The 26,520-nt window shown below is 41.0% G+C and overlaps 1 protein-coding gene across 1 annotated transcript in view; it reads right to left on the reverse strand.

Annotated features, from left to right (window-relative positions):
• The window catches only part of LOC147193460 (homeobox protein PKNOX2-like), a 143,113-nt gene that overhangs the window by 37,353 nt on the left and 79,240 nt on the right, over positions 1-26,520 (reverse strand). The window contains exons 3-4 of the mRNA XM_086131237.1: positions 10,466-10,575; positions 8,400-8,536 (exon numbers count right to left, since the gene is read on the reverse strand). Of these exons, the coding sequence (XP_085987363.1) occupies positions 8,400-8,536; positions 10,466-10,516 (188 nt within the window). The 5' untranslated portion in view covers positions 10,517-10,575. The remainder of the gene's footprint in view (positions 1-8,399; positions 8,537-10,465; positions 10,576-26,520) is intronic.

The raw sequence follows: 26,520 nt of genomic DNA on the forward strand, positions 1-26,520 counted from the left end.
ATGAAAATGACATCACAGTAGATCGAGGCTCAGTTAACGACCAATCACGGTTCACCTGTTTTCTGCGTTTGGTCATATAACATATGCAAGCTGAGCCCTGAGGCATTTGTGATACCAATTTCAGTTGAGAGCAAGTGGCAAAATGGCCGTCTCATGAGATAGCTAAAAACAGGTGTATATATTTGTGTTCATTAATATTCCGAAAACACAATGTTTATCAGAACGCTGTTTTTAGACTAGGGGCATAGAACATATCAACTTCCCCTTTAAGAAAACATCTTTTACCAAGGTTGTTAGAAGAGGGTGGGCTATGTGTTGGAGAGCATCCAAGTTTAAAAAAAAGATCCCAAATACATTAATAATTCATCTCTTTAAATTAATTATGCTAGACTGTGTTTAATTAATATTTAATTAATATAGGGTTTACCTCCCACAGGCGTCATCCAAAAGGGTTATTTGGAAAAAGATGAGTGGAACACAAAAAAGCCACGTAACCATTTTCTCCAAATTACCCAAAATGGCTACCACGTGATATGCATTCGATTTAACCAATGCAGATTAATGCAGTGAGTTCAGAGAGTGTCCAGACGTGTCGGGGGGGGGGGGGGGGGCATCCTATTACCACTTTGCTTAAAAAAGAAAAAAAAAAATCATTAAATGTTCAGTTTCTTTGTGTTGTCCGGTCCTTCAAGGACTTGCAGAGAAAAAGTGTTGATTCCGCTGAGAACAATCCTGATTCTGCGTAGAGCAAATCTTGATTACACGGCTTAATAGTTGATTATCAGCGGCTATAAAAAAAGAAAAGGGGACAAAAAACCCTAGAGTGACCAGTTTAAAAGCAAATTCATTTACAAAAAAAAAAAAGTATGACTTCTCTGGGGAAATTATCTTTACAACAAACCAGTGTGGAACATTGCGGTTGTAAAATAACATCAATATTCTCTTTGTCCGTCTTGGACAGATAAATTTAATAATGATAATAATAATAATTTCAACAAACTAAGTTTGAGGCATGGTTAAGATGGTCAAGTCATTGCTGTAGTACAGGAACATCCTGAGCAGAACCATTAAATACATATGATAATCAATTGGCATTTGACCGATAATTATGGGCCACCGATCAATCTTGGAAGTAGAGATGCGTTTTCCATGTAAATGCCCTAATCCGTGTCAAGCCCCCCGAAAATTCTGAAAATGTTTTCTAAAGCATAAAAATGCATCGAAATATGTAATAAATACATGTTACAATTAGATTATTGCACAATAAATGAGGGTTGTGCATAGCGTAAAAAAAATAGAATAAAGAATAAAAATGATGGTCATTTAACTTCCTCATAATTTTTTTGCCCTCTTTAGTTCACGTTCTCTCTCAGAAGTGGTTTTTGCCAGGCTCTAATTCTGATACTTTTGCTCAGAAAATTTAAGAATATCTGTAACAACGTTCTCACAACTTAGCCCACTATTTACCACCAAAGATTTTTAATATTAATGTTTTGCATTATCTAATCTCAGGAATGTCAATTTGAGGATGAGGATTATCATCGAACAAGTGAAAAGCAATGTTAGCATATTTTGCAATATTTAACCCTTTCATGCACCCTGTAACCTGATAACCTGTCCACTGTAGTAACCGCTGTCCCTGAAAGAGTTAAAACAGTTGACCTTTTCAACCATTATATAATTTGTCAGCAAAATGGATGTCCGTCAGAGACAGACGGATGGACTTTCCATCAGTACTGACGGAATGCCCCCCTCTGTGTGTGTGTGTGTGTGTGTGTGTGTGTTCCATGATGTTCTAATACATTAATTGTATTAGACTAAAATGATATAGTTCAAGGGTCTCAAACGCAACTTATGGTGAGGACGCTGGAGAAAGAATTTTGCTGTGTCTAGGCTGCATTAAGTATTCAACAAATAGGGTGTTTAAGCATTGGAAAAAAAACGTACAATTTATCCAGTCTTCTCAATCTTCATTAATAACAGTTCAGAGCATTAACGGTTCTTGAGAACATTTCCAAGATTGCTGACCCGGGCCCCTCTCTCATCTCCCTGCTACTTTGCATAGTCCTCAGCATGTCTGGTTCAGTAATGATGTCTGATTTCTTGAGTACCGCAATTTTCTCTGGGCATTCAAGAAATGTTGGGGTGCCCCTGTGCTCAACCACAACAATCTTGTCTCCCGTTTTTGTTGAAATTGGGCGTTCTCATCGCTAACCTTTGTCTTAATGGCAGGTTTTCAAAAACACATGACAGATATCTTTTGCTTCCACTTCATGTTACTTCAGAATCCGAATTTGATTTACTGGCCATGTATACAAAAAACACAGTTACAACCCGTTCAGAGGAACAGAGTCAAGACAGCAACATGGGGGAGATGGAACGAGAAGCCTGGTAGGTCGCTGTTAAGATCCCCGATATCTTAGATGTGGAAGGAAAAAAAATCGGGAAGAGGAGGGGGGAAAAAAAATAGACTCCAACCATTCTTCAGAATTACGTTTCACTGAAAGCTGTCATGAGCCTGAGCTATTAGGTAGCCCAATAAGTGATTTAAAACACACACACACAAAATGCCCAGGGCAATGACACAAAAAAGGTGGTGGGCTGCACGAACAATATACATTGATGTCAAATCGGGGGCCGCAAACTATCATTCTACTGATCGAATATGGCCCCAAGGCTGCAGGTTTGAGACCTCCAATATAGTTCATAAAGGTTCAACCATCAGTGGAAATATGTATTTTTGATGATGTAGTCCACCATGATTCATAGAGCATGCATTGTACGAGCGTAGCACCTGAAAACGCTATATGCCTCCATCATCTGCTTTGCATGTGAAAAGCCATTTTAAATTCACCGGCATCTAAGTGCAATAAAGCCTGGATACACAGATCACAGCTGTTCCAAACACTCCAATCAAGCTGCTAATGAAAAACATAAGGGCTTTTAACAATGTATTTTTCTGCTCTGCTCCCTGCCCCCCCACCTTTTTTTTTTTCCCTGCTCGCCACTTAGTCTTTTTGTGCTGTCTTTTGTCCAACTTTTTCCCTAGCCTCCTACCGTATTTTCATCCGAAGAACTAACCATGGAATTAGTTGGCTGGTCTCTCGATGTAATTGACAATTTTTTTTCGACGGAAAGAGCAGGCAGTGGGGAGCCTGCTTGCCCTCCGGGGACACTTGCTGCCGGATACGCCCTGGATCCATGGAGAAAGTGGAGACCGGTGTGCCTGACAGTACTGTCCGTGGAGGACGTGGAAGACATCTACATTATTGGCCTTTTGATAACAGGTATGCTGCTGTTTGGTGTTGGCAGCTTGCTGTTCTGTCGCAAAATTCAACCGACGGGAGCAGCTCTATTGGAAGTGAAGAAGCTGCCGGTCACTCTGGATGGCTTGGCGCGAATGTCCAACACTCAGACTCAAGCGGTGACTGAGCTCAACCGCAATATTGTTGCGGTTTGGAGCGACTCCGCGCGATCGATAATACCATGGAGACGTTGGAATTTTCGCTTCGAAAAGGAATTGAGGATTGGCTGATCGGCGCCAGTGAGAGATACAGACCAAGGACTCAAGGCTGTCTGGAATTGTTGCCGGCCGTCTCTCCAAAACAAACAACGCTATCTGGCCTTTCCCCTGGATGGAAATACGCATGGAGTCTAGGGCCCCCCACCACCAACCCCCCTCCTTCTCGGCCATGGACTGATAAGCCGGGACTGTCTTCATGATGAGCAGACCTCGACGAAGCAGCTATGACCTGCACACGCATACACATACATAACTGGACAACCACACGCGCATACACATCCTTGTTATCACCGTCTTCATCGCTCCGATTCTTTTTCCCCCGTGACGTGGTTCGACATGCACAGCGCTCGTGTGAATCCGTGCAGCTGGTCATTTCGGCCGGGTCACGGTTACCCTACCCTACCCCCCCTGCCCCCCTTCCCATTCATCCCCCCCTCATACATGTTATGTCTTGTGACTTGTTGTAACTGTCTAATGCTTATTCATGTGCTAGGGTCTTTTTTATCCTGGACTTAAATTATCCTCGGAAGAGGATAGTTCGAGCGTGGTTTTTTTTCCCTCTCCATACCCAGCGTTTTTCCTTTCTGAATTCTGATTGTAATTTCCCCATTGCGGGACAAATAAAGGATATCTTATCTTATTTTCAGAAGCAGAGAGAGGTGGGGGTTGGGAGTGAGGGGTATTATCCCATGCGCTATACAGTACATACAGTATGTTGTGAGGCTACCTGGTAGTTTCTAATCTGTATTTGGTTGAGGAACGACGAGAAAGGCAATTGAAAGCTACCCCCCCAAAAAATGACAATATTGAGGAGGGAATGATTAGAGGCAGAGTCTCCAATCAAGAAAAACTGCTCCAAAGATGGCTGTTCACCTCACATCAAAGCAAGTCTTGTATCTCAGAGGAGTCGCGAAGGATTTTACAGCAGCTTGCTTCAGGCCTGAGTGCAGGGGCTCGCACCTACTTAGACGGTGCCGGCGGGTACCCCTGGGTGGGACCCGAGGGAGTGGGGCAAACAGACGACCCCATACAGTCTGCAGTGTCATCATTACAGAAACACACAGCAACAGACAAAAGGCACCTCGCTTCACATTTGGCTCCAAAACAATTGAATTGTCTATACACGAAGATAATCCAGCCCGGTAAAATCTCCAAATTTTGAATAATTTATTTCATAAATGCATAGTAGAAGCTAATTAGAAGGGTGCATCAATATTCTAGTGAAAAGTAAGGTTCCATTTCTCTTTTTGATTTTCGTAAGAAGTTTAGTAATTTCCTGAACCGACTATGGATACTTTGGGAATAGTGTGGCAGGAAACCGCAGTAGCTGCTGAAAATTCAATTGGCAACATGAGAGCATGCAAACTCCACACAGGAAGCCTGGTGCCCGGATTTTAACCCACAACCTCTGAATTGTGAGAGGCATGTGCTTACAATATACATGAACAGGAGCAGAATTATCGACTGTACTGAATAATTCATTTGATTTTGGCATGTGACTCGATCTCTGAAAAAATATTGAGCATCCTCATTATTGACATTAAATTGTGTTTTAAGATTGGATATACCATGAATACGACAGTACACATTGAGCTAGTCTATTTCCATATATATTTTCCATCTATATATATATATATGTATATATTAGAGCTGTCAAACGATTAAAATATTTAATCTAATTAAAAATAATTAATCGTGATTAGTCACACATTTTTTATCGTTTCTGAATTTCTTTTGACATTTTTTCGTCCTATTTTTTCCAGTTTTAATGCTCTCATCAACATGGAATCATGGATCAGTTTTCTATGTGCAAACTGCAAATATTTACTGAAACAACAATTTCGATTTTCAATTTTACATGAACATTTTTCACTTGGAGCAGTTATTCACACATAATCTCTCACACAATATTACTGTCTATCAACAACAGTGAAAAAAATATTTTGCCACACAACAGCTCCTTTAACAGCTCTTTTTAGGGAATCAAAACAGAGCAATATAAAATTATAAAGTGCACATCTAAGGTAAACTAGTACTCAGCCTATAGTGGATTTAAGCCATGGTTGCATACTTTGTTTTTGTTTGCTTTGAACACAGCAGTCAGGCTATGTTGATTTTGTTGGTCCTTCTTGCGCGGAAGTCTCTCGATGGTTTTGTGGAGACATCATTTCAGATGACTACACTTGGTTCGAGGAAACACTGGGGACGTTTTATTTTCAGTGTGGTCGCAACGACTGCACCTCTGAACTCTCGACGTGCCTCAGCGCACCGTCACTGTCAGACGAACACAGAGAAGCTCCACCCCCTTTATTTATATGGAGACGAAACACGGTAACCTTCCACACAAAATAGTTCCAAACAAGTAACAATCGCGTCAGTGGCATACATCGTACTCAACAGGCTACCTGCTCTATATTCACCAGAGGCTCATCAATCTAGTCTCTTATTTCTCTCCTGAAACAGTGTCTTCTCCCGCTTGGTGTACCTTAGCCTTCTCCGCTACGTACAATCTCTGTACATAGCTTGTAATGGAGGCTCTCGCTGGAGTCGTTAGATGCAATGCGAATGATTTCAGCTTGAGTCGAGCTGTGGACAATGTTGACAGGCTTGCATGCAGTAGCCATACATTTAGCTATGGCTTCAGCAAATTTGTTCTTCGTCGTGTTATCCATTTTCTTCGCTTTGAAATGATCCATAGCTGTCTTAGAGGAGGGAGCGGGGTACTCACATCAGCTGTGTGCTTGGCCATTAAGTGGTATTTCAGACTTGACGTGCTATGATGATAGCTCAATTTACAACTGCAAAACATCCAGGTAACTTTGGTCTTGTCAGTGGAACAATCTGGCAACTTTTTAAAAGTAAACTTTCCATTCATAAACTCTTTAAGTATCCGTTTTCGGTGTCTCGCGCTGCCACGGCTGGCAAAACAAACATAGGCGTGGACTTTTGCAGCGCGCTTGTTGTTTTGTTTCCGGTTTATTTATAGAGCAACGTAACGTCCGCTGTGACATGTGCCGGATTAATCTCACGAGAAAAAATTTAATCACGTTAAAATTCATTTAAATGAATGACGATAATAATGCGCTAAACTGTCAGCTCTAATATATATAGATTTTTTTTTTAATTAGATTATTCTATATCCCTTCATTGGAGTGAGCTGTGATGCTTACCTTTGAAAATAACTGTTGGCACGTATAAGTAATTGAGTCAATTTACCATACATAATATAGTAAGACCCACAAGAAACCTAAGATCAACAGCTCCACTGTAACTGGTATAATGTGATTGTTTTAGTTGGTAATTTGTGTCCTGCGGTTGAGTGCTGACCAGTCTGATGTAAGGATCGTCACCTGATATAACCCGTAACCCTGACATGGGTAAGTGGTATGCTAAATGGATGCACAGAAATGGTAATTAATGGTGCCTCGGCTCTGAATAAATGAACAATACCGTAGAATTGATTTTGAATTATTAGGTTAAACATAAAGAGGTGGCCTTGCCCCCCACAGCACAATGTTCAAAAGCTTGTACTGTATGTCAACAAAATTGAACAGATCATACTAAAACCCACTTTGGAAGTAAGTCCTTTTTTTTTTCTATTTTGCAAATTTTCAACCAGACCAGAAGAAAGAAAATATCACATCAAGGTGAATGAATCATTTGCAGGATGGTGCCAAGATCCAAAATTTATAAACAGTTATTTCTGACATGAATGACGGGAATATGATGTTTGCAATCCCCATAAAGTACACATGAAAGATGTATTCCTTTCTAGTTTATATCAATGGTGGCCCGGTGCTTGAGTGGTTAGCGTATCGACTTCACAGTGCAGAGGTTGTGGGTTAGATCCCAGCTCCGGCCTTACTGTGTGGAGTTTGTATGTTTTCCGTGTGCCTGCGTGGGTTTTCTCTGGGTACTCCGGTTTCCTCCCACATTCCAAAATCATACATGGCAGGTTAATGGAACATTCTGAATTGTCCCTAAGTGCGATTGTGAGCGTGGATGGTTGTTCGTCTGTGTGTGCCCTGCAATTGGCTGGCAACCAATTCAGGGTGTAACCTGCCTCCTGCCCGAAGAGAGCTCGGATGGGCTCCAGCATGCCCGCGACCCCCGTGAGGATAAGCGGATTCGAAAATGGATGGACAAGGCAATGGTACGCCAGGAGATTGGGTAGGTCAGGGGCTTTATGATGTGTTTATGATGCTCAACCACAAATTGACAGTAGTCAGGAAGGAGAGTAGTCTAAACAAAAAAAACGTAAATAGAAAATGCTGTGGAAGAGGCTGCATGAAATGTGTAAGCGCACACCCCGTCCCCAAAATGCACTGAGCGTAAAGCGCCCGTACGTCAGTGAATACAGGCGGTCGAGGACCTCGGCTTAAAATTCAATCCTTTGTCAAAAGCAAATCATGCAAGTCAAGTGAGATAGCTGTGAACAAGTACACATTCAGACTCGGATAGTTATTCATCACATTGATGGCATTTGTTAAGGGAATCTGAAATGCAGAGAAAGCGTGATGCGGTAAAATGCCTTGATCAATTCCAGTTGATACATTTCGACTGGCCTGGTCTGGGAAGTGTCTGTAGCTACATGGTGGCCCAAAACAATCCTAGCCACTTCAACCTATCTGTATTTGTGCGACTTGGACGGCTGACACGCTGCAGCTTGGTCTGATACCAAGTTGGAGCGTCTGGCTGCATTATTATTCCGGTACTTGGAAGTTATGGTACCGTGTCATTCTTGCCGACTACATTTCAAATCAAGGCAAGTCAAGTCAACTTTATTGTTCAATGTGCTCTATGTGCAACATACAGCATGGTACTGGCAAACTACACTCTGGCAAACTATACATAAAACAAAAGGGGTTGTACCAACCTGTAAACAGCCCTCTTGTCAGATTCAAGTTGGGTTTGTGGGTCAAGGGTCACACTGACAGAGTTATTTCCTCCTGCAGGGGCTGCTGGGATATGGACCTGTGGGGTCTTGTTGTTCTGCTGGGTTGTGCCCGTCATCTGTGAACCAAAACATGGGGACAAAATGATATGTGTTCGAAAGTCAGCCCAAACAGAGAAAAGACAGCGTGTGTGTGTGTGTGTGTGTGTGTATGTGTGTGTAAACGATGTCAACTGCTATCATTCTAATCATCATGCAGCTTGGAGTAGGGCCTTTTAATAATCACTTCTCAAATGCAATCAAGTATGCGACATGTATTTCATACTGGCAGACTACGAATGACAATTGATGGAATTATTTTGCACGACAGGGCAGCTCTTTTGTAATCAAGTTGTTCAATAAAATGAAACACGAGACTCAATTAATCAAACGTGACACAACATGCGGGTCAGACGGTATTTAAAGAGTCCGGTTGAACAACTGTTAATTGGCAGTTCGAAAATGAAACACTTTGCTTGTCATTATCCTGAATTTTTTTTTTCGAATTTGTACCGGGATAAGAAAAAAAAAACCTTTGCTCTCTATCGTTCATTCTCTCTTTAGTCTATGCAATTCAAGATCCAGCACCCCCACCACCAGTTTTGTGACAGGTTGGGGTGGGTGAACGCTTCAAATCCTAATCCCAGCACGAAATGGGAAATAAATTAGCTTCTTCACACTTAACTAGCTCTCATTTGCATTTTCCGAACATGCATACCGCTTCTCTCCTACTGCATTAATACTCTGGGTGAAAGCAGACAGAGGTGGTGGATGATGATGATGAGGAGGAGGAGGAGGAGGAGGAGGATGAACCTGCTCAACTTCCTCTCGGTGGGATTGTCTCCATCGTGGGACAATGGCTCGCTCCAGATACATTCAGAGTTTATTAATTAACACTGACCTATTGGTCGCACATTTTATCACACATTGGGGCATGCCGCGTGATTCTTTAAGGAACATTTGACTTTATCAGATTATAAATGTGTATTTACGGGCATACATATTTTTTTTCATTTGCATTTTTAAGTATTTTTTTTGTAATCGCACACACTCATTTTGCTCTAGTATATGCATGTATTCTTGGTGCACCCTGTGTTTTACTATACATACAGTATATGTAATATGTATGTTTTTTAGCTCATCATAATGATTATATGCACAATACTTATATGTCGACTGCAAGTTCCCGCGGCTTTAATCAACTTTTTCATTTTGACATTTTTTTTTTTTAATAGGTGGGAGCTATATTGCTTTTAGGTTGAAGAGAGTCAGGTACACACTTTGCCATGAGATGCAATTTTCACTTATTGCAGGTCTTGTATGCACAAGTAAAAGTTTCAAAATATCATGATCAGAGGAAGACCAACCATTATGTTGCAACCAGCCAACATGGTTGACAGAAATGTTTCATTCAAATATTGGGTTTCATATTAAAATGGCTGTTCCTTTTGTTCAATGTTGTGTGTGAATGCGCAAGTAGAGCTAACAGTGGTGAAATGAGAAGGAATATTTGGCAGCCACCATGTGTACAAACTAATTGCGTAACTGCATGACATTTTGGTGGTGGTTGATTAATTATCCACCCATCCATCCATTTTTTTGATCCCCTTATCTTCACAAGGGTCACAGGTGTGCTGGAGACGATTCCAGCTGTCTTCGGGCAGGAGGCAGGATACACCCTGAACTGGTTACCAGTCAATTGCAAGGGCATGCATAGACAAAATAAAAGAAAAACATTCACGCTCGCACTCAAACTCACACCTCGGAACAATTTAGAGCGTTCCATTAACCTGCCGTGCATGTTTTTGGAATGTGGGAGGAAACCGGAGTACCCGCAGAAAACCCACGCAGGCACTAGGAGAACATGCAAACGCCACACAGAAAGGCCGGGGCCTGGGATTGAACCCTTGCACCTCTGAACTGCGAGACCGATGTGCTAACCAGTCGACTACTGTGCCGCCTTTGGTTAATTTACGAATGTTTAATTTTTTTTTTCAATTGTGACTCACCTGTTGGCTCTCCTGGTACGACGGTGGAGGAACGCGCTGGGTGGCCATCATAATCAGTGCAGGTCATGCCGGTGACACATGTTGTATCATGGGATAGCGTCACATTGAGACTGAAAAAGAACAACAAAAAGAGGAATCCAGTGATTGAAAATTGTATTACAACTGCAGCCACTAGGAGCGACTCTGATTAAATTGGACAGCATTGTATTTCTAAGTATCTCACTGACACTATGTTTTAATTTAGTCATTTCTCCCAACTGTAAGCACTGCACAGACTTAACAGGGACACTCGGTGCATCATGATCATGATTTAAAGAACTAACAAAATAGTTACTAAGCAAAATCATGTTCTGCATGGCAATATATTGTACATGCAAGCAGGTTCATAACTATGTTGGAAACAAATCTGATTAGCAGTATGTCTTAAACAAGTCTAGAACTTCTAATTATATCTGATCTCAAGTAATTATTTTAAAGGTAATGTGTCATACTGAAGCAACTTTGGTTATCTCCACATGAGAACAGCTCGGTCATTGTTGAACCGCTATCAAGCCTATCAAAAAAGGCTAATTAGGGCTGTTGTCAGTGGGCTAATTGCTATCGGCCAGGACCCCACACAGCTAAGTGCTTTACCCTGTGGAATGCCGCTGTCGCATTCACCGAGACTGCAGGAGCTAATTGGTTCAGGGGTGCCTTTCCACACACATATGAACACAAATAGGCCCCCTGCAGTCACCCCAACTTACTATAGGCACGCACAGCAGGTGAACCATCCCGAAGCTCCGGATAACCTATGTGTTTATGCTGCGTGAAAATATCCTGTAAATTGCCGAGTTGGGCCTGAGGGAGGGAGGGTGTCTTTGTATAATATAACAACAGCAATAATAATACTCATGCCTTACACGGTGGCTAAAGACGCTTAAATGCATGTAATGGCAAAACATAGCTAATGAGGCTTCTTCATTCATGGAGATAAAAGCAATATGACAGATGCAAAATGAGAACCTATCCAAAAATAGATATACTGTATTGATACTGTTTTGAATTAAATTTAAACGATATGTGCCAGAGTTCAAATTTGACACAGTCATCTAATTACAATTGATGTGCTTTTGTTTGAGTGCATTTTACAGCTCACTGTCATGAGGTCTTTGACCTGTGCAATACCTAATGAAGTTCAAACACACGTATCTGAAGCCTTTCAGGGACAGTGGCTACAGTGGACAGATTATCATGTTATCAGGTTATAGGATGCATAAAAGGGTTAAAATGGCAGTAAGATGTGTTATAAAAATTGGCATTACTGTATTTTCCTTTCTCAAAAATTTTGACATTTACACAAAACAATTTCCTTTCCATCAGTACAAAAAACTTACATCAGCATTTACATCGCCTTTCTACCTCTGCGATAGGTTACCTGCATTAACTGATTCACTCCTTGAATAAAAAGCCACACTTTTGACAAAACATACTGTATGTCCATCCCAACAAAATCAGGAACTGATTGTTCCGCCAGCCAAATAATAGCGAAACCAAAAAAAGACCACAATGTCATAATACGTCCTTTTTTTTGTGGGACTTTGTGGAGTCCATCATGTATTTTACTTTTCTTTACTTTTGTTTAATAGTGTGCATGTCTGTGTGAGTCATTTTGTGTACCGATTGTGTCTCTTGCTCTCATTCCAACTGTTATCAGCTGAAAGGCATCTTCTCTGTTATCTGTCCTCATTTTAATTGCAAAATACAGCCAGCGTGTTCGTGATTAAATGGAAAATCGTGCATTAATTGATGAGACTGAAGATAAAGCAATTCCAATTATGGCACAGTATTTTAACGGGGCTCTCAGGTTTCGCCATCCCTCGAAGGAACGAAAATCACAAAATAGCAATTTGGAGCAGGGAACAATGCCAACCCATAAAAACACACTACTAACAAATACCCATTTCAAGAGTATCCCGAATGTACAAACAGTGTAAAATAATTTCCAAGCACAGCAGAAAATATAATTGTAATTTTTCTTTTAATTAAGTAGTGAAATGACTTGTTACAATTATAGCAGAAATCATAGTATATATTGCATGTCATTTGAAAATTGCCTGGAGCAGCAATCAAAATTCACTAGCAAGCATTAAATGAAAAAAAAAGTCGGCATAAAATTATTCCAAGTAACATCAAAGAGGTCTGTGAATTTGGATTGGAGGCAAACATGCACACGCGTGCAAACAGGCCTTTATGGTTTTTGTGAGGTACAGAATTTGTCTGTTCAATATTCAGCTTTCAGACAATGCCAAGGTGCAGACTGAAGCGCTGCCTAATAAATGCAAAATTAGTCACTGCCATGGCTTCTACCAGCACATTTGGATACACATGATAGCCTCTTGCCTGTACTTCAAACAAGCTGTTCCATATCAGACAAGCTGAATATTATGTACATACAGAGCTTCATTCTTCTCAACGCTTCACTGAAATGCCTCTTGCTTGGCAGAAAGCTGCAACATTGAGAACAGTTCATGCCATTTAGAATGAATTGCCTAATTTGTTGGCTGCAACACACTACCGTATATTCTTGATCAAATTCAAACTCATTTTTGTCAGTCGTCATAATTATGGTTTCCCTTGGAGAGCCGTTACGACCAGGGCCACCGTGACCTACTAAGCCCCACATTAGGACACAGTACACTCTTGCGCCCACAATATGTGCTCAGGTCAAAATAGCATACTTGCTAACTTTGGGTTGTGAAAAATAGAGAGATATTTTTTCAGCTGCTAATCGGCCAAAAGTTTCTTGACCAAGTTTTTTGCCTTATGTGTACCATATGAAGTTAAGTGATGTGTTCAGAGTTGTTTCGCCGACATTCAATAATTGACTCTGTTTACCATTACGAAATTGAATAAATGAGCACTTTTACGTGTTGAACTTAGTACACTGTAAAAACGAACTTTTGGGTGTAGTAAATTACATCTACTAAATGTTAATAATATCTACACATGAATTTTGGGTTTTGATGATAGCGCAAAATAATGGTGTAAATACAACACAATATTCTTTTTCGAGTGAACTGAACAAACTGTAATACAATCATAACATTAACTCAAAAGTCGCTCATAATATTTACACAATTAAAAGACATGACGCATTAAACATAGAAACCCAAGTATATTTTACTTAAATAGAATTCAATTTAAATGCGCATGCTCATTGAGGGCAGCACGTGAGTCACGTATGCGTCAGCCACTCGAAGGAGGAGCTGCACACCGACAGGCCCCGCCCACAGTTGGACGACATCATTGAGACAGAAGCACTTTATTCAGGTGGGTGTCCTCATTGAACTACTTGGCGATGAACCGTTGCATATATCAAGCTTGCCAAAGTTAACTTGCCACGAGTCTGTTAAACTGACTTTAATTAGTATTCTATACTATTGTGATATCACTGAAGTGTTTGGTGTGACCCAAGGAGTTTTTATGAAGAGCAGGTGTGACCACACGCCAGGAATGGCATCGCTAATTGTGTGGCCAACAATTATGCTGATGTGTATAGGCAGCACTAGCTCATGTTATCTAATGTAATCGTTTCTTCCGATCTTAACCATCGAGCACAATCATCTCTAAATATATCTTGGTAAAGTGTAGTCCAGTGTTTTTCAATCTTTTTCGAGCCAAGGCACATTTCTTTCATTGAAAAAATCCCGCGGCACACCACTACCTGAAGTGAAAAAAGCTTATTTTAACAATTAAGTGTTATATTCTTAACTAGAATGTTTTTTTAACATTGAAAATTAACGCAATAATATAACACGTTGAATAGGAATCAAATCAACATCAATCCAATATTTGGTGCATTCGTTTTAACGGCAAGTAAAACAGTCAATTAGAACTTTAACTTGCTCAGGGTCTGATTTTTTTCTGTGGGAGAGCCGGTTCTTTTCCTCCCAGTCGTTTGCACTCTCCCACAATATTGTACCAAAACCTTTTCCCATCTTGAGTCTTTGTATAATTCCAACATCATTCAAATGACTTTTCTGCTGAATGTGTCGCTTGAGGTTGTCCAGCTTCCGTTTTGTCCGTATTTTTCCATCGGAAAATTTGCTTAGATCCAAGAACCAAGAAAACCTTTTTGTCAAGCGAGTGTTAAGCTTTGCTGCATGATTTGCAGAGCAGACCTTTCTCACTCGAAAAAGAAAATATCTCACCCAGTTCCATTGCTTGTTCTTCTATTTGCACATACAAGAAGTCCAAGATGGTGCCCAAGTAGGCAGCCGCCGGCAAGTGCTCTCATGAGCCTTGCTTTTTTTTTTTTTTTTTTGTGTTTGTTTTGTCACTTTGTGTTTGTTGTTGTGTCGTGTGGACCGGATGTGGATTGTTTTTCAGCATTTTTTTGGCCACGACATTTCATCAAGGAGGAGACTCGGTACTTGGTGGTTGCGCCTTCTCGGCAGCATGGGTATAACATCACTATTTTTGAATGGGAGGAATGTCGGCGCCATTTGACTGTCATTGCTGGACAGCTCTGGGGCGCTTGTGTTTTTTTGTGCCTGTAATGGGCAGCATTTTACACAGCCCCGCTTTGTTCAGCGGAGAGATCAGTGCTGTTGGACGGTCTGCCGGCTGGATGGATGCAAGACTTGAGGAGCCGACATTGAGAAGAAAGGAGCGTCAGCGCAGAGCGCCGATACGGATATAGAACTAGGAGTCGCGGCTTGGAGTTGAAGCGGATTACGTGGGACAGGAGATGTGAGCCAATCTCTTTTCGTCAATGGACGCTACAGCTTCGTGTTTTCTTTCAAAACTTAGCTTGTAGCAGACGTGTGCACATTTTCAGCATGACGTCTCTGATCCACTGGTGAAAAGACACTTTGATCCTCTCCTGATCCTTTCATCTATAACTCCTTCAAACAACAAAGTGTATGCAGGAAAAGTGATTAAGATTGCACGGCTGTCTGTGTCTTATGTGTTTTTTTTTTTGTTTTGTTTTTGTTTATTGAGCCTTGAGCCTTGAGCATATAGTATACACAATAACAGGTTGACAAAAGTCAAACGAAAATTATGTAAGGAAAATTAGAAAGTAGATAAAAGTAGAAAACACACATCATCACGGTTGTATGCTCAAGGGAGTAGGAAGAAGTAAGTAACTTATCTAGTCCTACCCCTTATTTTGTAACAATTTGATTTGATCATTTTTCAAAACAAAGAAGAAAAGAAAATCTACATATCATCAAATGCTTTTACCCTTATGTATACTATACTATTCCATTTATACACCTTTTGGTGTATAAATAGATAAATAGTATAAATAGTATCATAATAGTATAAAATAATAAAAATAGTATAATAGAATAGTATAAATGTATAAATAGTGTTTATATAGTTATTCTTTCTCCTTTTGTATTCCAATTTTCTGATATTCATTATAGTTTTCATTTCTTGAATACAATTGATAAGTTGATCAAATTCAAAACAAGAACAAACGGTTGTCTTACTATATTTTACATGTATATCAAATTTATCATTTTAATTCTGATTCATGTAGTTTTTTTGTACTAATCTTTTGAATTTGTTTTTGAACTTCTCCAACGATTTGCTCATTTTCAGGTCCGTTTCAAGCTTGTTCCACAAGTTGACACCTATTACTGATACACACCTTTGTTTGATGTTTGTTCTTGTTCTGGATTTTTTGTATTGTTTTGTACCCCTTAGATGATAACAGCTCTCTCTAATTTCAAAAAGCTGCTGGATATTTTGGCAGAGGAGATTGTTATGTACTTTGTACATTAATTGGGTAATCTTGAAGTCAACCAAGTCGTAGAATTTCATTGTGTTTAATTTGATGAATATTGGATTTGTGGGTTCTATATATTTAGACCTATTGATTATTCTGATTGCTTTTTTTTGTAGTTTTAAAACAGGGAGTGTGTTTGTTTTACAAGCTTTTCCCCATATTTCTACACAGTAGGTCATATATGGGAGTAATAATGAGTAATATAGTGTATACAAGGAGCTCTTACTCAACACATCCTTCGTTTTGTGGAGTATCCCGATAGTTTTGGATATTTTTTTTATAATGTTATCTATGTGTGGCTTCCAGGATAGTTTTGTATCTATTACTAGTCCAAGAAACTTATTTTCATAGACTTGTTCTATTTCAATTGAATTTATCTTTATTTTAACTTGGTCTTTGATTGGTCTTGTGCCAAAGACCACTAACTTTGTTTTTGTTAAATTTAAAGATAGTTTATTTCTGTTGAACCAGTTTTTTAATTTTGTCAATTCATTTTCCACAATTTTCAGGAGTTGTTTCATATTTTTTCCAGAGCAGTAAAAGGTTGTGTCATCGGCGAATAGGACGGATTTGAGTTGATTTGATACCCTACAAATATCGTTTATATATAAAATGAATAGTTTTGGTCCAATCACTGACCCCTGAGGCACTCCATGGCTAATCTTCAGTAGATTGGATTTTTTGTTTTTGAACTGCACATACTGATATCTGTTTTCTAAATAACTTTCAATCCATTTATATGCTGTGCCTCTGATGCCACATCTCTCTAATTTATTCAATAATATAGTATGGTCTATAGTATCAAAAGCTTTTTTTAGATCAAGAAAAATCCCGACTGTATATTCTTTATTATCTATATTAGTAGCTATTGCTTCCAAAAGCTCCATTGCTGCCATTAAGGTGGTCCGTTTTTCTCTGAAGCCATATTGATTTTCACTTAGTAGCATGTATTTACATATGAAGTTGTCAAGTCTGCGAGAAAATAATTTTTCTAATATTTTTGAAAATTGTGGTAACAGTGATATTGGTCTATAATTTGTAAAGAATTGTCTTTCCCCACTTTTAAAAATTGGAATGACTTTGGCTGTTTTCATTTTTGATGGAAAAATACCGTCTTTAAATGACAGGTTGCATTTATATGTAAAGGGTCGCACTACAAATTCTATGATCTGTTTTACTATTGACATATCAATATTAAAACAGTCAGTTGACCTTTTACTTTGATATGTTTTTACAATATTTAATATTTCATTTTGAGTCACAGCAGTCAGAAACATTGTGGAAGGATTTTTTTCTATGTATTTATCTATTTCAAAAGAATTTATTGGATCAGGAATTTGTTTTGCTAAGTTACTGCCGATATTTACAAAATATTCATTAAATTCATTTGCTATTTCTGCAGTTTCCTCAATAATGCTATTTTTGTCTTTCATAAAATACTCCGGATAATCTACTTTATTAGAGTTATTTCTAATTACATGATTTAAGATTTTCCAAATTTCTTGAGTGTTGCTTTTGTTTTGTTCTAATGATGCATGAAAATGGTCTCTCTTGCTAGTTCTTATAATGTTAACTAGTTTGTTTTTATACGTCTTATATTTTGTTTCGGCTTCTTTAGTTCTGGATTTTAGAAACGATTTGTATAGATTGTTTTTCTTTTTACATGCATTTTCTATGCCTTTTGTTATCCGTGGCTTACTTTGTTCATTTGACTTTCTGGTGACTTTAATTACTGGGAAATGTTTTTCGTATAGGGAGGTTATGGTTGACTGAAATGCATCAAACGCAGTATTTGGGTCATCGTTTGTGTAGACCTCAGACCAATTTTGCTTGTCTAGGTCGAGCTTGAAAGCTGAGATGGAATGTTGGGTTCTGAGTCTTATTTCTGATGTGTGAGTAATTGGTATAGTTTTTCTATCGAAGTAATTGTATAGGACTGCAAAGACCGGTAGATGGTCACTTATATCAGTTATGAGGAGTCCACTTTCCTTTTTATGTTCAATCTTATTTATAAATATATTATCTATCAATGTGGCCGTATCAACTGTTATTCTGCTGGGTCTCAGAATGACTGGGAAAAGACCGTTGCTATACATTGTGTTTATGAATTCTGTTGTTTTTTTGTGTCCATTTGGGTTTAATAAGTTGATGTTAAAGTCGCCACATATTATTCGAGTTTTCTTGTCATTTGAACAACTCAGCATATCTGTCAGTTTTTTATTAAATGTGTCTAGACAAGATCCTGGTGTCCTATAAACACAGCTTATAATAACATTTGATGCTTTTTTAATGTGTATTTCAAGAGTTAGACATTCCATTAGATTCTCGGTTGTGTTTGTCAGGCTCTCAAGTTTGGTGCATTTCAGTGTTTTGTCTACATATATTGCAACTCCCCCTCCTTTTTTGTCTTCCCTATGAGTTGCATACATTTCATATCCATCAATTTTCATTTCACTTGTTTTTTCATCATCAAGCCAAGTTTCTGTTATGGCAATTATTGTAAATTTATTAAATGTAGTCAAATATTCTTTGATTTTGGTGAAATTTTTATAAAGACTTCTACTATTTATATGTATCACTGAAAATGTATTTTTCAGTACTACATTTGTGTTGAATTGCTTATCAGTGTAATAGTCTGAGTTTGTGATGCTGTGATTATGGTTGAAGAAATTATTGTCTGGGTCCAAGTTGTTCTCTGGGTCGAATGTCTTGTGTTCAGCGTAATCAAAGATTTTAAAGTCCATGTTTGTGTTGTTTGTTTCCTATCTCTATTTAGTCAGAGTTTTTTCTGATGGTAATCAGCTCTCAGCATGTTGAAGTCGAGCCCGTTGAATTGGAGTACTGGTGCGGGGGTGGATGATGAGTTTGTCGTGCCTCAAGTAGGCAATTTCCCCTCTTTCACATGCCGCTTTTAGTTTTGGAAGCAATTCTTTTCTTTTTTGACGTACCATATCTGTGTAATCTTCATTAATGTAGATTTTGGTACCTTTTAAGTATTTTGCTCTCTGTAGTATCTTTGTTTTGTCTTTATATTTTTCAAACTTCACCACGACTGGCCTTGGTCGAGGTCTTCCCGATTCGTGTCTCCCCGTGCGGTGGGCTCTTTCCACCTCGATTGTCTCCTTTAATTGCAATTGCTCCTTAAAGATTTTCTGCACTTTTTGCTCCGTTTCAGTCCACGTTTCTCCTTGCATTTCTTCAATTCCATCGATTATCAAGTTATTTCTTTTAGATTGTCCCTCTAAGTAGTCCATCTTGTCCGTTAAAACCAGCATACTGTCACATACTTTATAGATTTCAGTTTGCATGGTTTTGCAATGGTCCGTTCCATTCGTTTGTTGTTTTTTAATGTCATCGACCTCCTTTTGGGTAAAATTAAGACTTGTTTTCAGTTCTTGTACTTCCCTGGAGAAATTGTCGAGTCGTGTGTTTGTTGAGTCCAGAATCATCTTTACAAATCCTTTGAAGTGATCCTGTTGTTGCTGAATGAGTGCTGTGAACAGTTCTTTTTGTTGCATGAGTAGTTCATTGACTTGCGTAAGGGTCATCAATTCTTCGTCCTGTTTATTATCTTGTCCCCGTTTGGGCGGCATTTTTCGGGTTTTGTTGCTAGCCGGCTGTCAGCTGGTTGATGAGGTTGCTGTGGTCTTTCGGCCAACCCGGAAGTTGGTGACGTGGCAGTGGGCCGGTGGCCTCCCCTGACGGCACCGCCGCGATGTTCGAACTTTTTCGCCGCTGCTGCCGGATTAACCGTTCAGCCGGCTGGCCTCAAGTGGTGGTAGCTCCAGCTGCTGGCGCCGCCGCCACTGCCTCGGTGGTCGAGCGTGCCGTGCATCCGCCGCCGCCTGGCTCACCGACCGGTCGGTTGGTTTTCTGGGGTGGACCCCGCTTCCCACGTCCGACCGATGGGTCGACGGCCGCTGGCCCCCCAGGCGTGATCCCAGCCACCGGCGCGGAACCAATGGGTCAGCCGCCGCCGGAGCCCCAAACAATCGGGAGCCCCAGACGACCACTGGCTGTCGCTCGCTCTCACTGGCTGTCGCTCGCTCCCACTGGCTGTCGCCAGTGGGAGCGAACAACAATTTTGACTTCAAGATGGCGCCGCAAGAGTGGCTGCCTTTCCAGCAGCTCCTATATTTTGTTCTTCTACTTCTACCTTTCATAACTTTGCTGCTGTGAATTGGGAATTTCTCCATTGCGAGACTAATAAAGGATTTCATATCTTATCTTAATCCGACAGCCATTCCAATTTAAAAGAACCGCAGTTCATTCTTATTTTGGTTTGGGGAGGCGACGTATCACGTTCACTGCCCGGTCATTTCGCCATGATAAATGAATAGCAGTAGTATCACTTATCACCGCCGCACTGTTATTGTTATGGAGCAGAGAACATGCACAAGTACTGTCAATGCCGTGATTGGCTGCACAGCGTCATTGCATCGTATCGTGTGATTGGTTGGACACCTGTCACTCACTGAATTCCACAGCAAATTGATACAGAAAAAAAAGTTACATATCTAATTCATATGCAGTGCATTCACTGCGCAGGATAAGTTTTCTTGTGCGTTGAGAGTGTGCGACCAGTGCGCATTTGCACAGCTTAGAGGGAATATTGGTGCCGTTGCTCCAGTAAAGGTAAATCTAAATGAAAGATCCCTTTCATTGTATTACCTCGTGTCGGAAACTTTGCTTGTCTCAAAGCATAGGGCAATTTCCTAGCTGCTGCTGCTCCCTACCGGTATGAAAGAGTACTATATGATTACTTTTCCAGGCGATCGACCGCAGAGGCATACATATTGGATAATGTCCCACGGCGCACCTGACAATAGCTCCCGATCTAAGTTGTAAGCCAACATGATGAGCGAATGTTGTTTAATATGATACATTTACTCTTCTTTTGCAGGTATTCGTCAGTGCACTCAAGTCATTCTTTAGGTAGGTGCATTATAGTATTCATAATACACAACATAACCCCGTGCCCCTCCACTCAAACACAGGCCATTGTTTTCATAGAATTCTCTCTTCTTTTACAGGTTACTTGCCGTGTGTCTAGAATCAGTTTTCGTTCGTGTAAAACATGACTTACACCATTTCTGTTTTCAACACACTTGGCCTATAGATGAAGGTTGCCTGATTTGAACTCTGCTATGGCATGGTCATGCAAGTGGTACAATTTTAAGACCTCAATTCGCTTACAGCTCCTAAAGCATTGTAGACTGAAACATTTATACACCAGTCAACGTCGGTCCCTACCCTGCCTGTCCTCAGATTGTCCTTGTTCTTTTCAGGGTTGGAGTGCACTTCACTCGCATCTGTCTCGAGATCATCCCAAGCTGTTGAACGGTCTGCGGCTGGATGGATGTAAGGCTTGAGGAGCCGACGATGAGAAGAAAGGAGCGTTCGCGCGGAGCGCCGATGCGGATTTGGAACTGGGAGTCGCGGCTTGGAGTTTGAAGCGGATTACGTGGGACAGGAGAAGTGAACTAATCTCTTTTCGTCAATGGACGCTACAGCTTCGTGTTTGCTTTCAAAACTTAGCTTCTAGCAGACGTGTGCACATTTTTAGCATGACGTCTCTGACCCACTGGTGAAAAGACACTTTGATCCTCTCCTCTTTCATCTATAACTGCTTCAGACAACAAAGTGTATGCAGAAAAGTGGTGAAGATTGCACGACTGTCTGTGTCCTATGTGTTGTGTTGTGTTATTTTTGTTATTTTGACTTCAAAATGGCGCCGCGAGAGTGGCTGCCTTTCCAGCAGCTCCTATATTTTGTTGTTCTACTTCTTCCTTTCGTAACTTTTGTTAAGGAATTATTCCGCTAGAAGTAGTAGTAGAACATTGTTGAGGAATTTCACCTTGCTATGAGAACTATTGATACTAGTCTCTGTCCTGAATATCTTCTGAAGTACTTAAAACAAAGAATGTAGTGTGAAGTTTAGATCCTATTTCCCCTTGGTTAATTAACAGCCCCCCAAGGGTTTTCTTGCCTCCACCACCTCGTAAAAGTCCCTGAAGGGTGTCAACTGCCTTCGAAGAGGAACCCTAATCTCAAGATTTGTGGACCAGCAGCAGTGGTCTATACTTTGTCATCATGTCAAGATCGAACTTTGCTTGACCTTCTTTGTTTCTGATTTTTACATAAGGGGAAGGACTGCCCACCCCTAATTAACATAATTAACATACTATGCCTATATATACGTGTGACTGTAGTTGCTCGGGGCTTCCTGATGAAATCTGAGACTCACAGGAGCCCGAATCGAATCGTGTTGCGTTGTGATAAACTGAAGAAAAGACAACATGGTGTTGGGTCTTCTTCCACCTTATAGAGAGATAAAAGAACCTGTGTCCAAGGAGGGCTAAGAGCAAATTGACAGCTCCCATTCCTCAACATCTTTAAAAAAAACACAAAACTGTATAGTGTGTTTTTCGTGGGTGTGATTATAACACTTCTTACACATATATACACAACCTTCGCTTCACATAAAAGAAGGAAGCACACCCCTCACAGCCCGGAAGATTTCAAGGAAACTGTATTTCAGGCATTTCCGAATCAGGCAACAGAAGCTAGTTTGTTGGTAGAAGAAAGTGAAAGTTCTTCTAGTGAAAGAAGTGAGGTTGAGGACTTGGACAAAGTCATTGTAGATAGGCTTGCAAGCTTATTGCTTAAATTGGATTGCATCTACAATGTGCCCAGTAGGTGTATAGATGAAATTGTAGAGGAACTTAAATTTATCACTTACTCTGCATCTGTACCTGTTATTCAAAATTTGTCAAAAAGACCCTAAAGAAACACAGTTGCACTATTGAAGAACCGGTGATCAGAGCCTAGGCAAATGGTATTTGCCAGTCAAATCCTCTTAGTTCAGCCTTTAGTGAAGAAGGTCCTCTTGGTGCAGCACACCACAGAAAATATTACATAAATGATCACTTCTCAATTCTACACCCAGTAGAGTTCATACTTGACAGGAAAGAAGGAAAGTCGTTCCAATATGTACCGATTTTGCAATCTACGATCTCTGCCAAACAAGATGGATGAACTTCTTCTCCTCACATAGACCAACAAAACCTTTGCACGTTCTGCTGCACTCTGCTTCACTGAAACCTGGCTCAGTGACCGCCACTCGGACTCCGCGCTACATCTACCCGGCTTCCGCCTTCTCCGTGCCGACCGTGACACGGAGCTATCAGGGAAATCGAAAGGTGGTGGGATTTGCTTCTATATCAACAAAGAATGGTGCACTGATGTCACGAAGCTCGACGCACACTGAAGCCCGGACCTGGAGTCGCTGTCTTTAAACTGCGAGCCATTCTACTCGCCACGTGAGTTCACCTCCTTTTTACTAGTCGGTGTTTACATTGCGCCACAAGCTAACGCTAACACGGCGATACAAACGCTAGCCGAACAAGTAAACAAACTAGAACTAAAATACCCAGAGTCTCCTCTGATCATTTTGGGCGATTTTTATAGAGCACATCTTAACCGTGAACTTCCCAGATATAAGCAGCACATCGACTGTTTCACCAGAGAAGGCAACATTCTAGAGTTGCAGCATTGGGTCTTTCTGACCACAATTTAATCCACTTAATACTTACATACAGACAGAAACTCAAATGTGTTAAACCGGTTGTTAAGACTGTGAAAAAATGGACAGATGAAGCAAAGCTAGCTCTACAAGAATGCTTAGACTGCACTGATTGGGGCGTCTTTGAAACTTCAACGGGCACACTGGATGAATACACAGACACTGTAACATCATACATCAGTTTCTGTGAGGACATGTGTGTACCAACTAAGTCCTTCCGCTCCTTCAACAATAACAAGCCATGGTTTACTCCCAAACTCAGGCAACTCAGGAAAGAGAAAGAGGCCGCATTTAGAAGTGGAGATCGGGCACTGTACAAACACGCCCGAAACCAATTGACAAAGGAAATTAACATCGCTAAGAGAAGCTATGCAGAGAGGCTGAAAAACCAGTTCTCTGCTAATGACTCTGCATCTGTATGGAATGTCCTGAAAGCAATCACTAACTATAGAATGCCACCCCCCCCCCCCCCAAACAGTGAACAATAAGGGTCTTGCTAATGAACTAAACATGTTTTTCTGCCGATTTGAAAAGGACACCCCCATTTCCCACAAACACCCACCTCTACCAGAAACTACTCTATCTACCCCCCCCCCCCCCACCCTCTTTTTCTCCACTACAGATCCACGAACAGGACGTGAGACGGCTCTTCAAGCAGCAGAAGATCAAGAAAGCTGCGGGGCCCGACAAAGTGTCCCCCTCCTGCCTGAAAGTCTGCGCTGACCAGCTGGCTCCGGTCTTCACACAAATCTTCAACAGATCCCTGGAGCTGTGTGAGGTCCCATCCTGCTTCAAACAGTCTACCATCATCCCAGTTCCCAAGAAATCGGCAACATCGGAACTGAACGACTATAGGCCTGTCGCCCTGACGTCTGTGGTCATGAAGTCCTTTGAACGCCTTGTGCTGAACCACCTAAAGAACGTCACCGGACCCCTGCTGGACCCTCTCCAGTTTGCCTACCGGGCAAACAGGTCTGTGGAAGACGCAGTCAACATAGGTCTGCACTACATCCTCGAGCACCTCGACAGCACAGGGACCTACGCAAGGATTCTGTTTGTGGATTTCAGCTCTGCGTTCAACACCATCATCCCGGAACTCCTCACCCTCAAACTTCTCCACCTTGGTGTGTCCCCTACGATCTGCCACTGGATCCTCAGCTTCCTGACGGGACGGACACAACAGGTGAGACTGGGAGCAACAACATCATCAACACGCACCACCAGCACCGGAGCCCCACAGGGATGTGTCCTCTCTCCACTGCTCTTCTCCCTCTACACAAACGATTGCACCTCAACAAATCCAGCTGTCAAACTCATAAAGTTCGCAGACGACACCACGGTCATCGGTCTCATCAAAGACGGCGACGAGTCTGCGTACCGCCAACAAGTGGAGCAGCTGGAGCTCTGGTGCAGCCGACACAACCTCGGGCTAACACGCTCAAGACTGTAGAGATGATCGTGGACTTCAGGAAACATTCTTCTCCACAGTTGCCCCTCACACTATCCAACTGCCCTGTGTCAACCGTCGAGACCTTCAAGTTCCTGGGAATCACAGTCTCCCAGGACATGAAGTGGGAAGTCAACACCATCTCCATCCTGAGAAGGGCCCAGCAGAGGATGTACTTCCTGAGGCTGCTGAGGAAGCATGGCCTGCCACAGGAGGTGCTACGACAGTTCTACACGGCAGTCATCGAATCAATCCTGTGTTCTTCCATCACGGTTTGGTTTGGGGCCGCCACAAAAAAGGACAAAATCCGACTTCAACGGACAGTTAGGACGGCGGAAAAAATCATTGGCATGGCCCTACCCACTCTTGAGGACTTGCACACTGCAAGAATCAAGACAAGGGCACGGAAAATCCTCCTGGATGCCCCGCACCCTGCCCACCACCTTTTCCAGCTACTCCCCTCAGGTAGACGCTACAGATCCATGCGCACCAAATCCAGCAGACACTTAAACAGCTTCTTCCCTCTAGCCATTAACTCCCTAAACAGTCACTGACGTAGTCACTCTTCTTGTACTACAAATACTGCTACTGGTCACTCTAAAATGGTTCAATGATTTTCTGCACCACTTGTACAAACTGTCATAGTATTGTATTCTACCACTGTTCACTTTCGCTCTGCTTGTACTTTGCACATTGTCTCACAGTTGTCACTGGGTGGTACCACCGCACTACGGTTCACTTACATTACGAAATGTCCTTGCATAACCATTTGTCATGTCCTTGTTTACGATGATACTAATGCAGGGTGTTATACCGGAGACAAATTCCTTGTGTGTTCTACATACTTGGTCAATAAAGATGATTCTGATTCTGATTCTGATTGATTCTCACTTAACAGCACATGCTTTTGTATCAAGCTATCAAGTCTGCGAGAAAATAGTTTTTCTAATATTTTTGAAAATTGTGGTAGTAGTGATATTGGTCTATAATTTGTAAACAGATGCCTTTCTCCACTTTTATAGATTGGAATAACTTTAGCAATGTTCATTTTTGATGGAAAGATACCAGCTTTGAATGACAGGTTGCATATGTGCGTGAAAGGTCGCACTACATATTCTATAATCTGCTTTATTATTGTCATCAATATTAAAGCAATCAGTTGACTTTATTTTTAAAGGTTTTTATAATATTTGATACTTCTTGTTTTACAGCAGTAAGGAATATCGTGGAGGAGTTTTTTTCTA

This window comes from Hippocampus guttulatus, chromosome 15 (genome assembly GCF_054856545.1).
Source record: "Hippocampus guttulatus isolate MCC_2025c chromosome 15, RoL_Hgut_1.0, whole genome shotgun sequence".
Lineage (NCBI taxonomy): Eukaryota > Metazoa > Chordata > Actinopteri > Syngnathiformes > Syngnathidae > Hippocampus > Hippocampus guttulatus.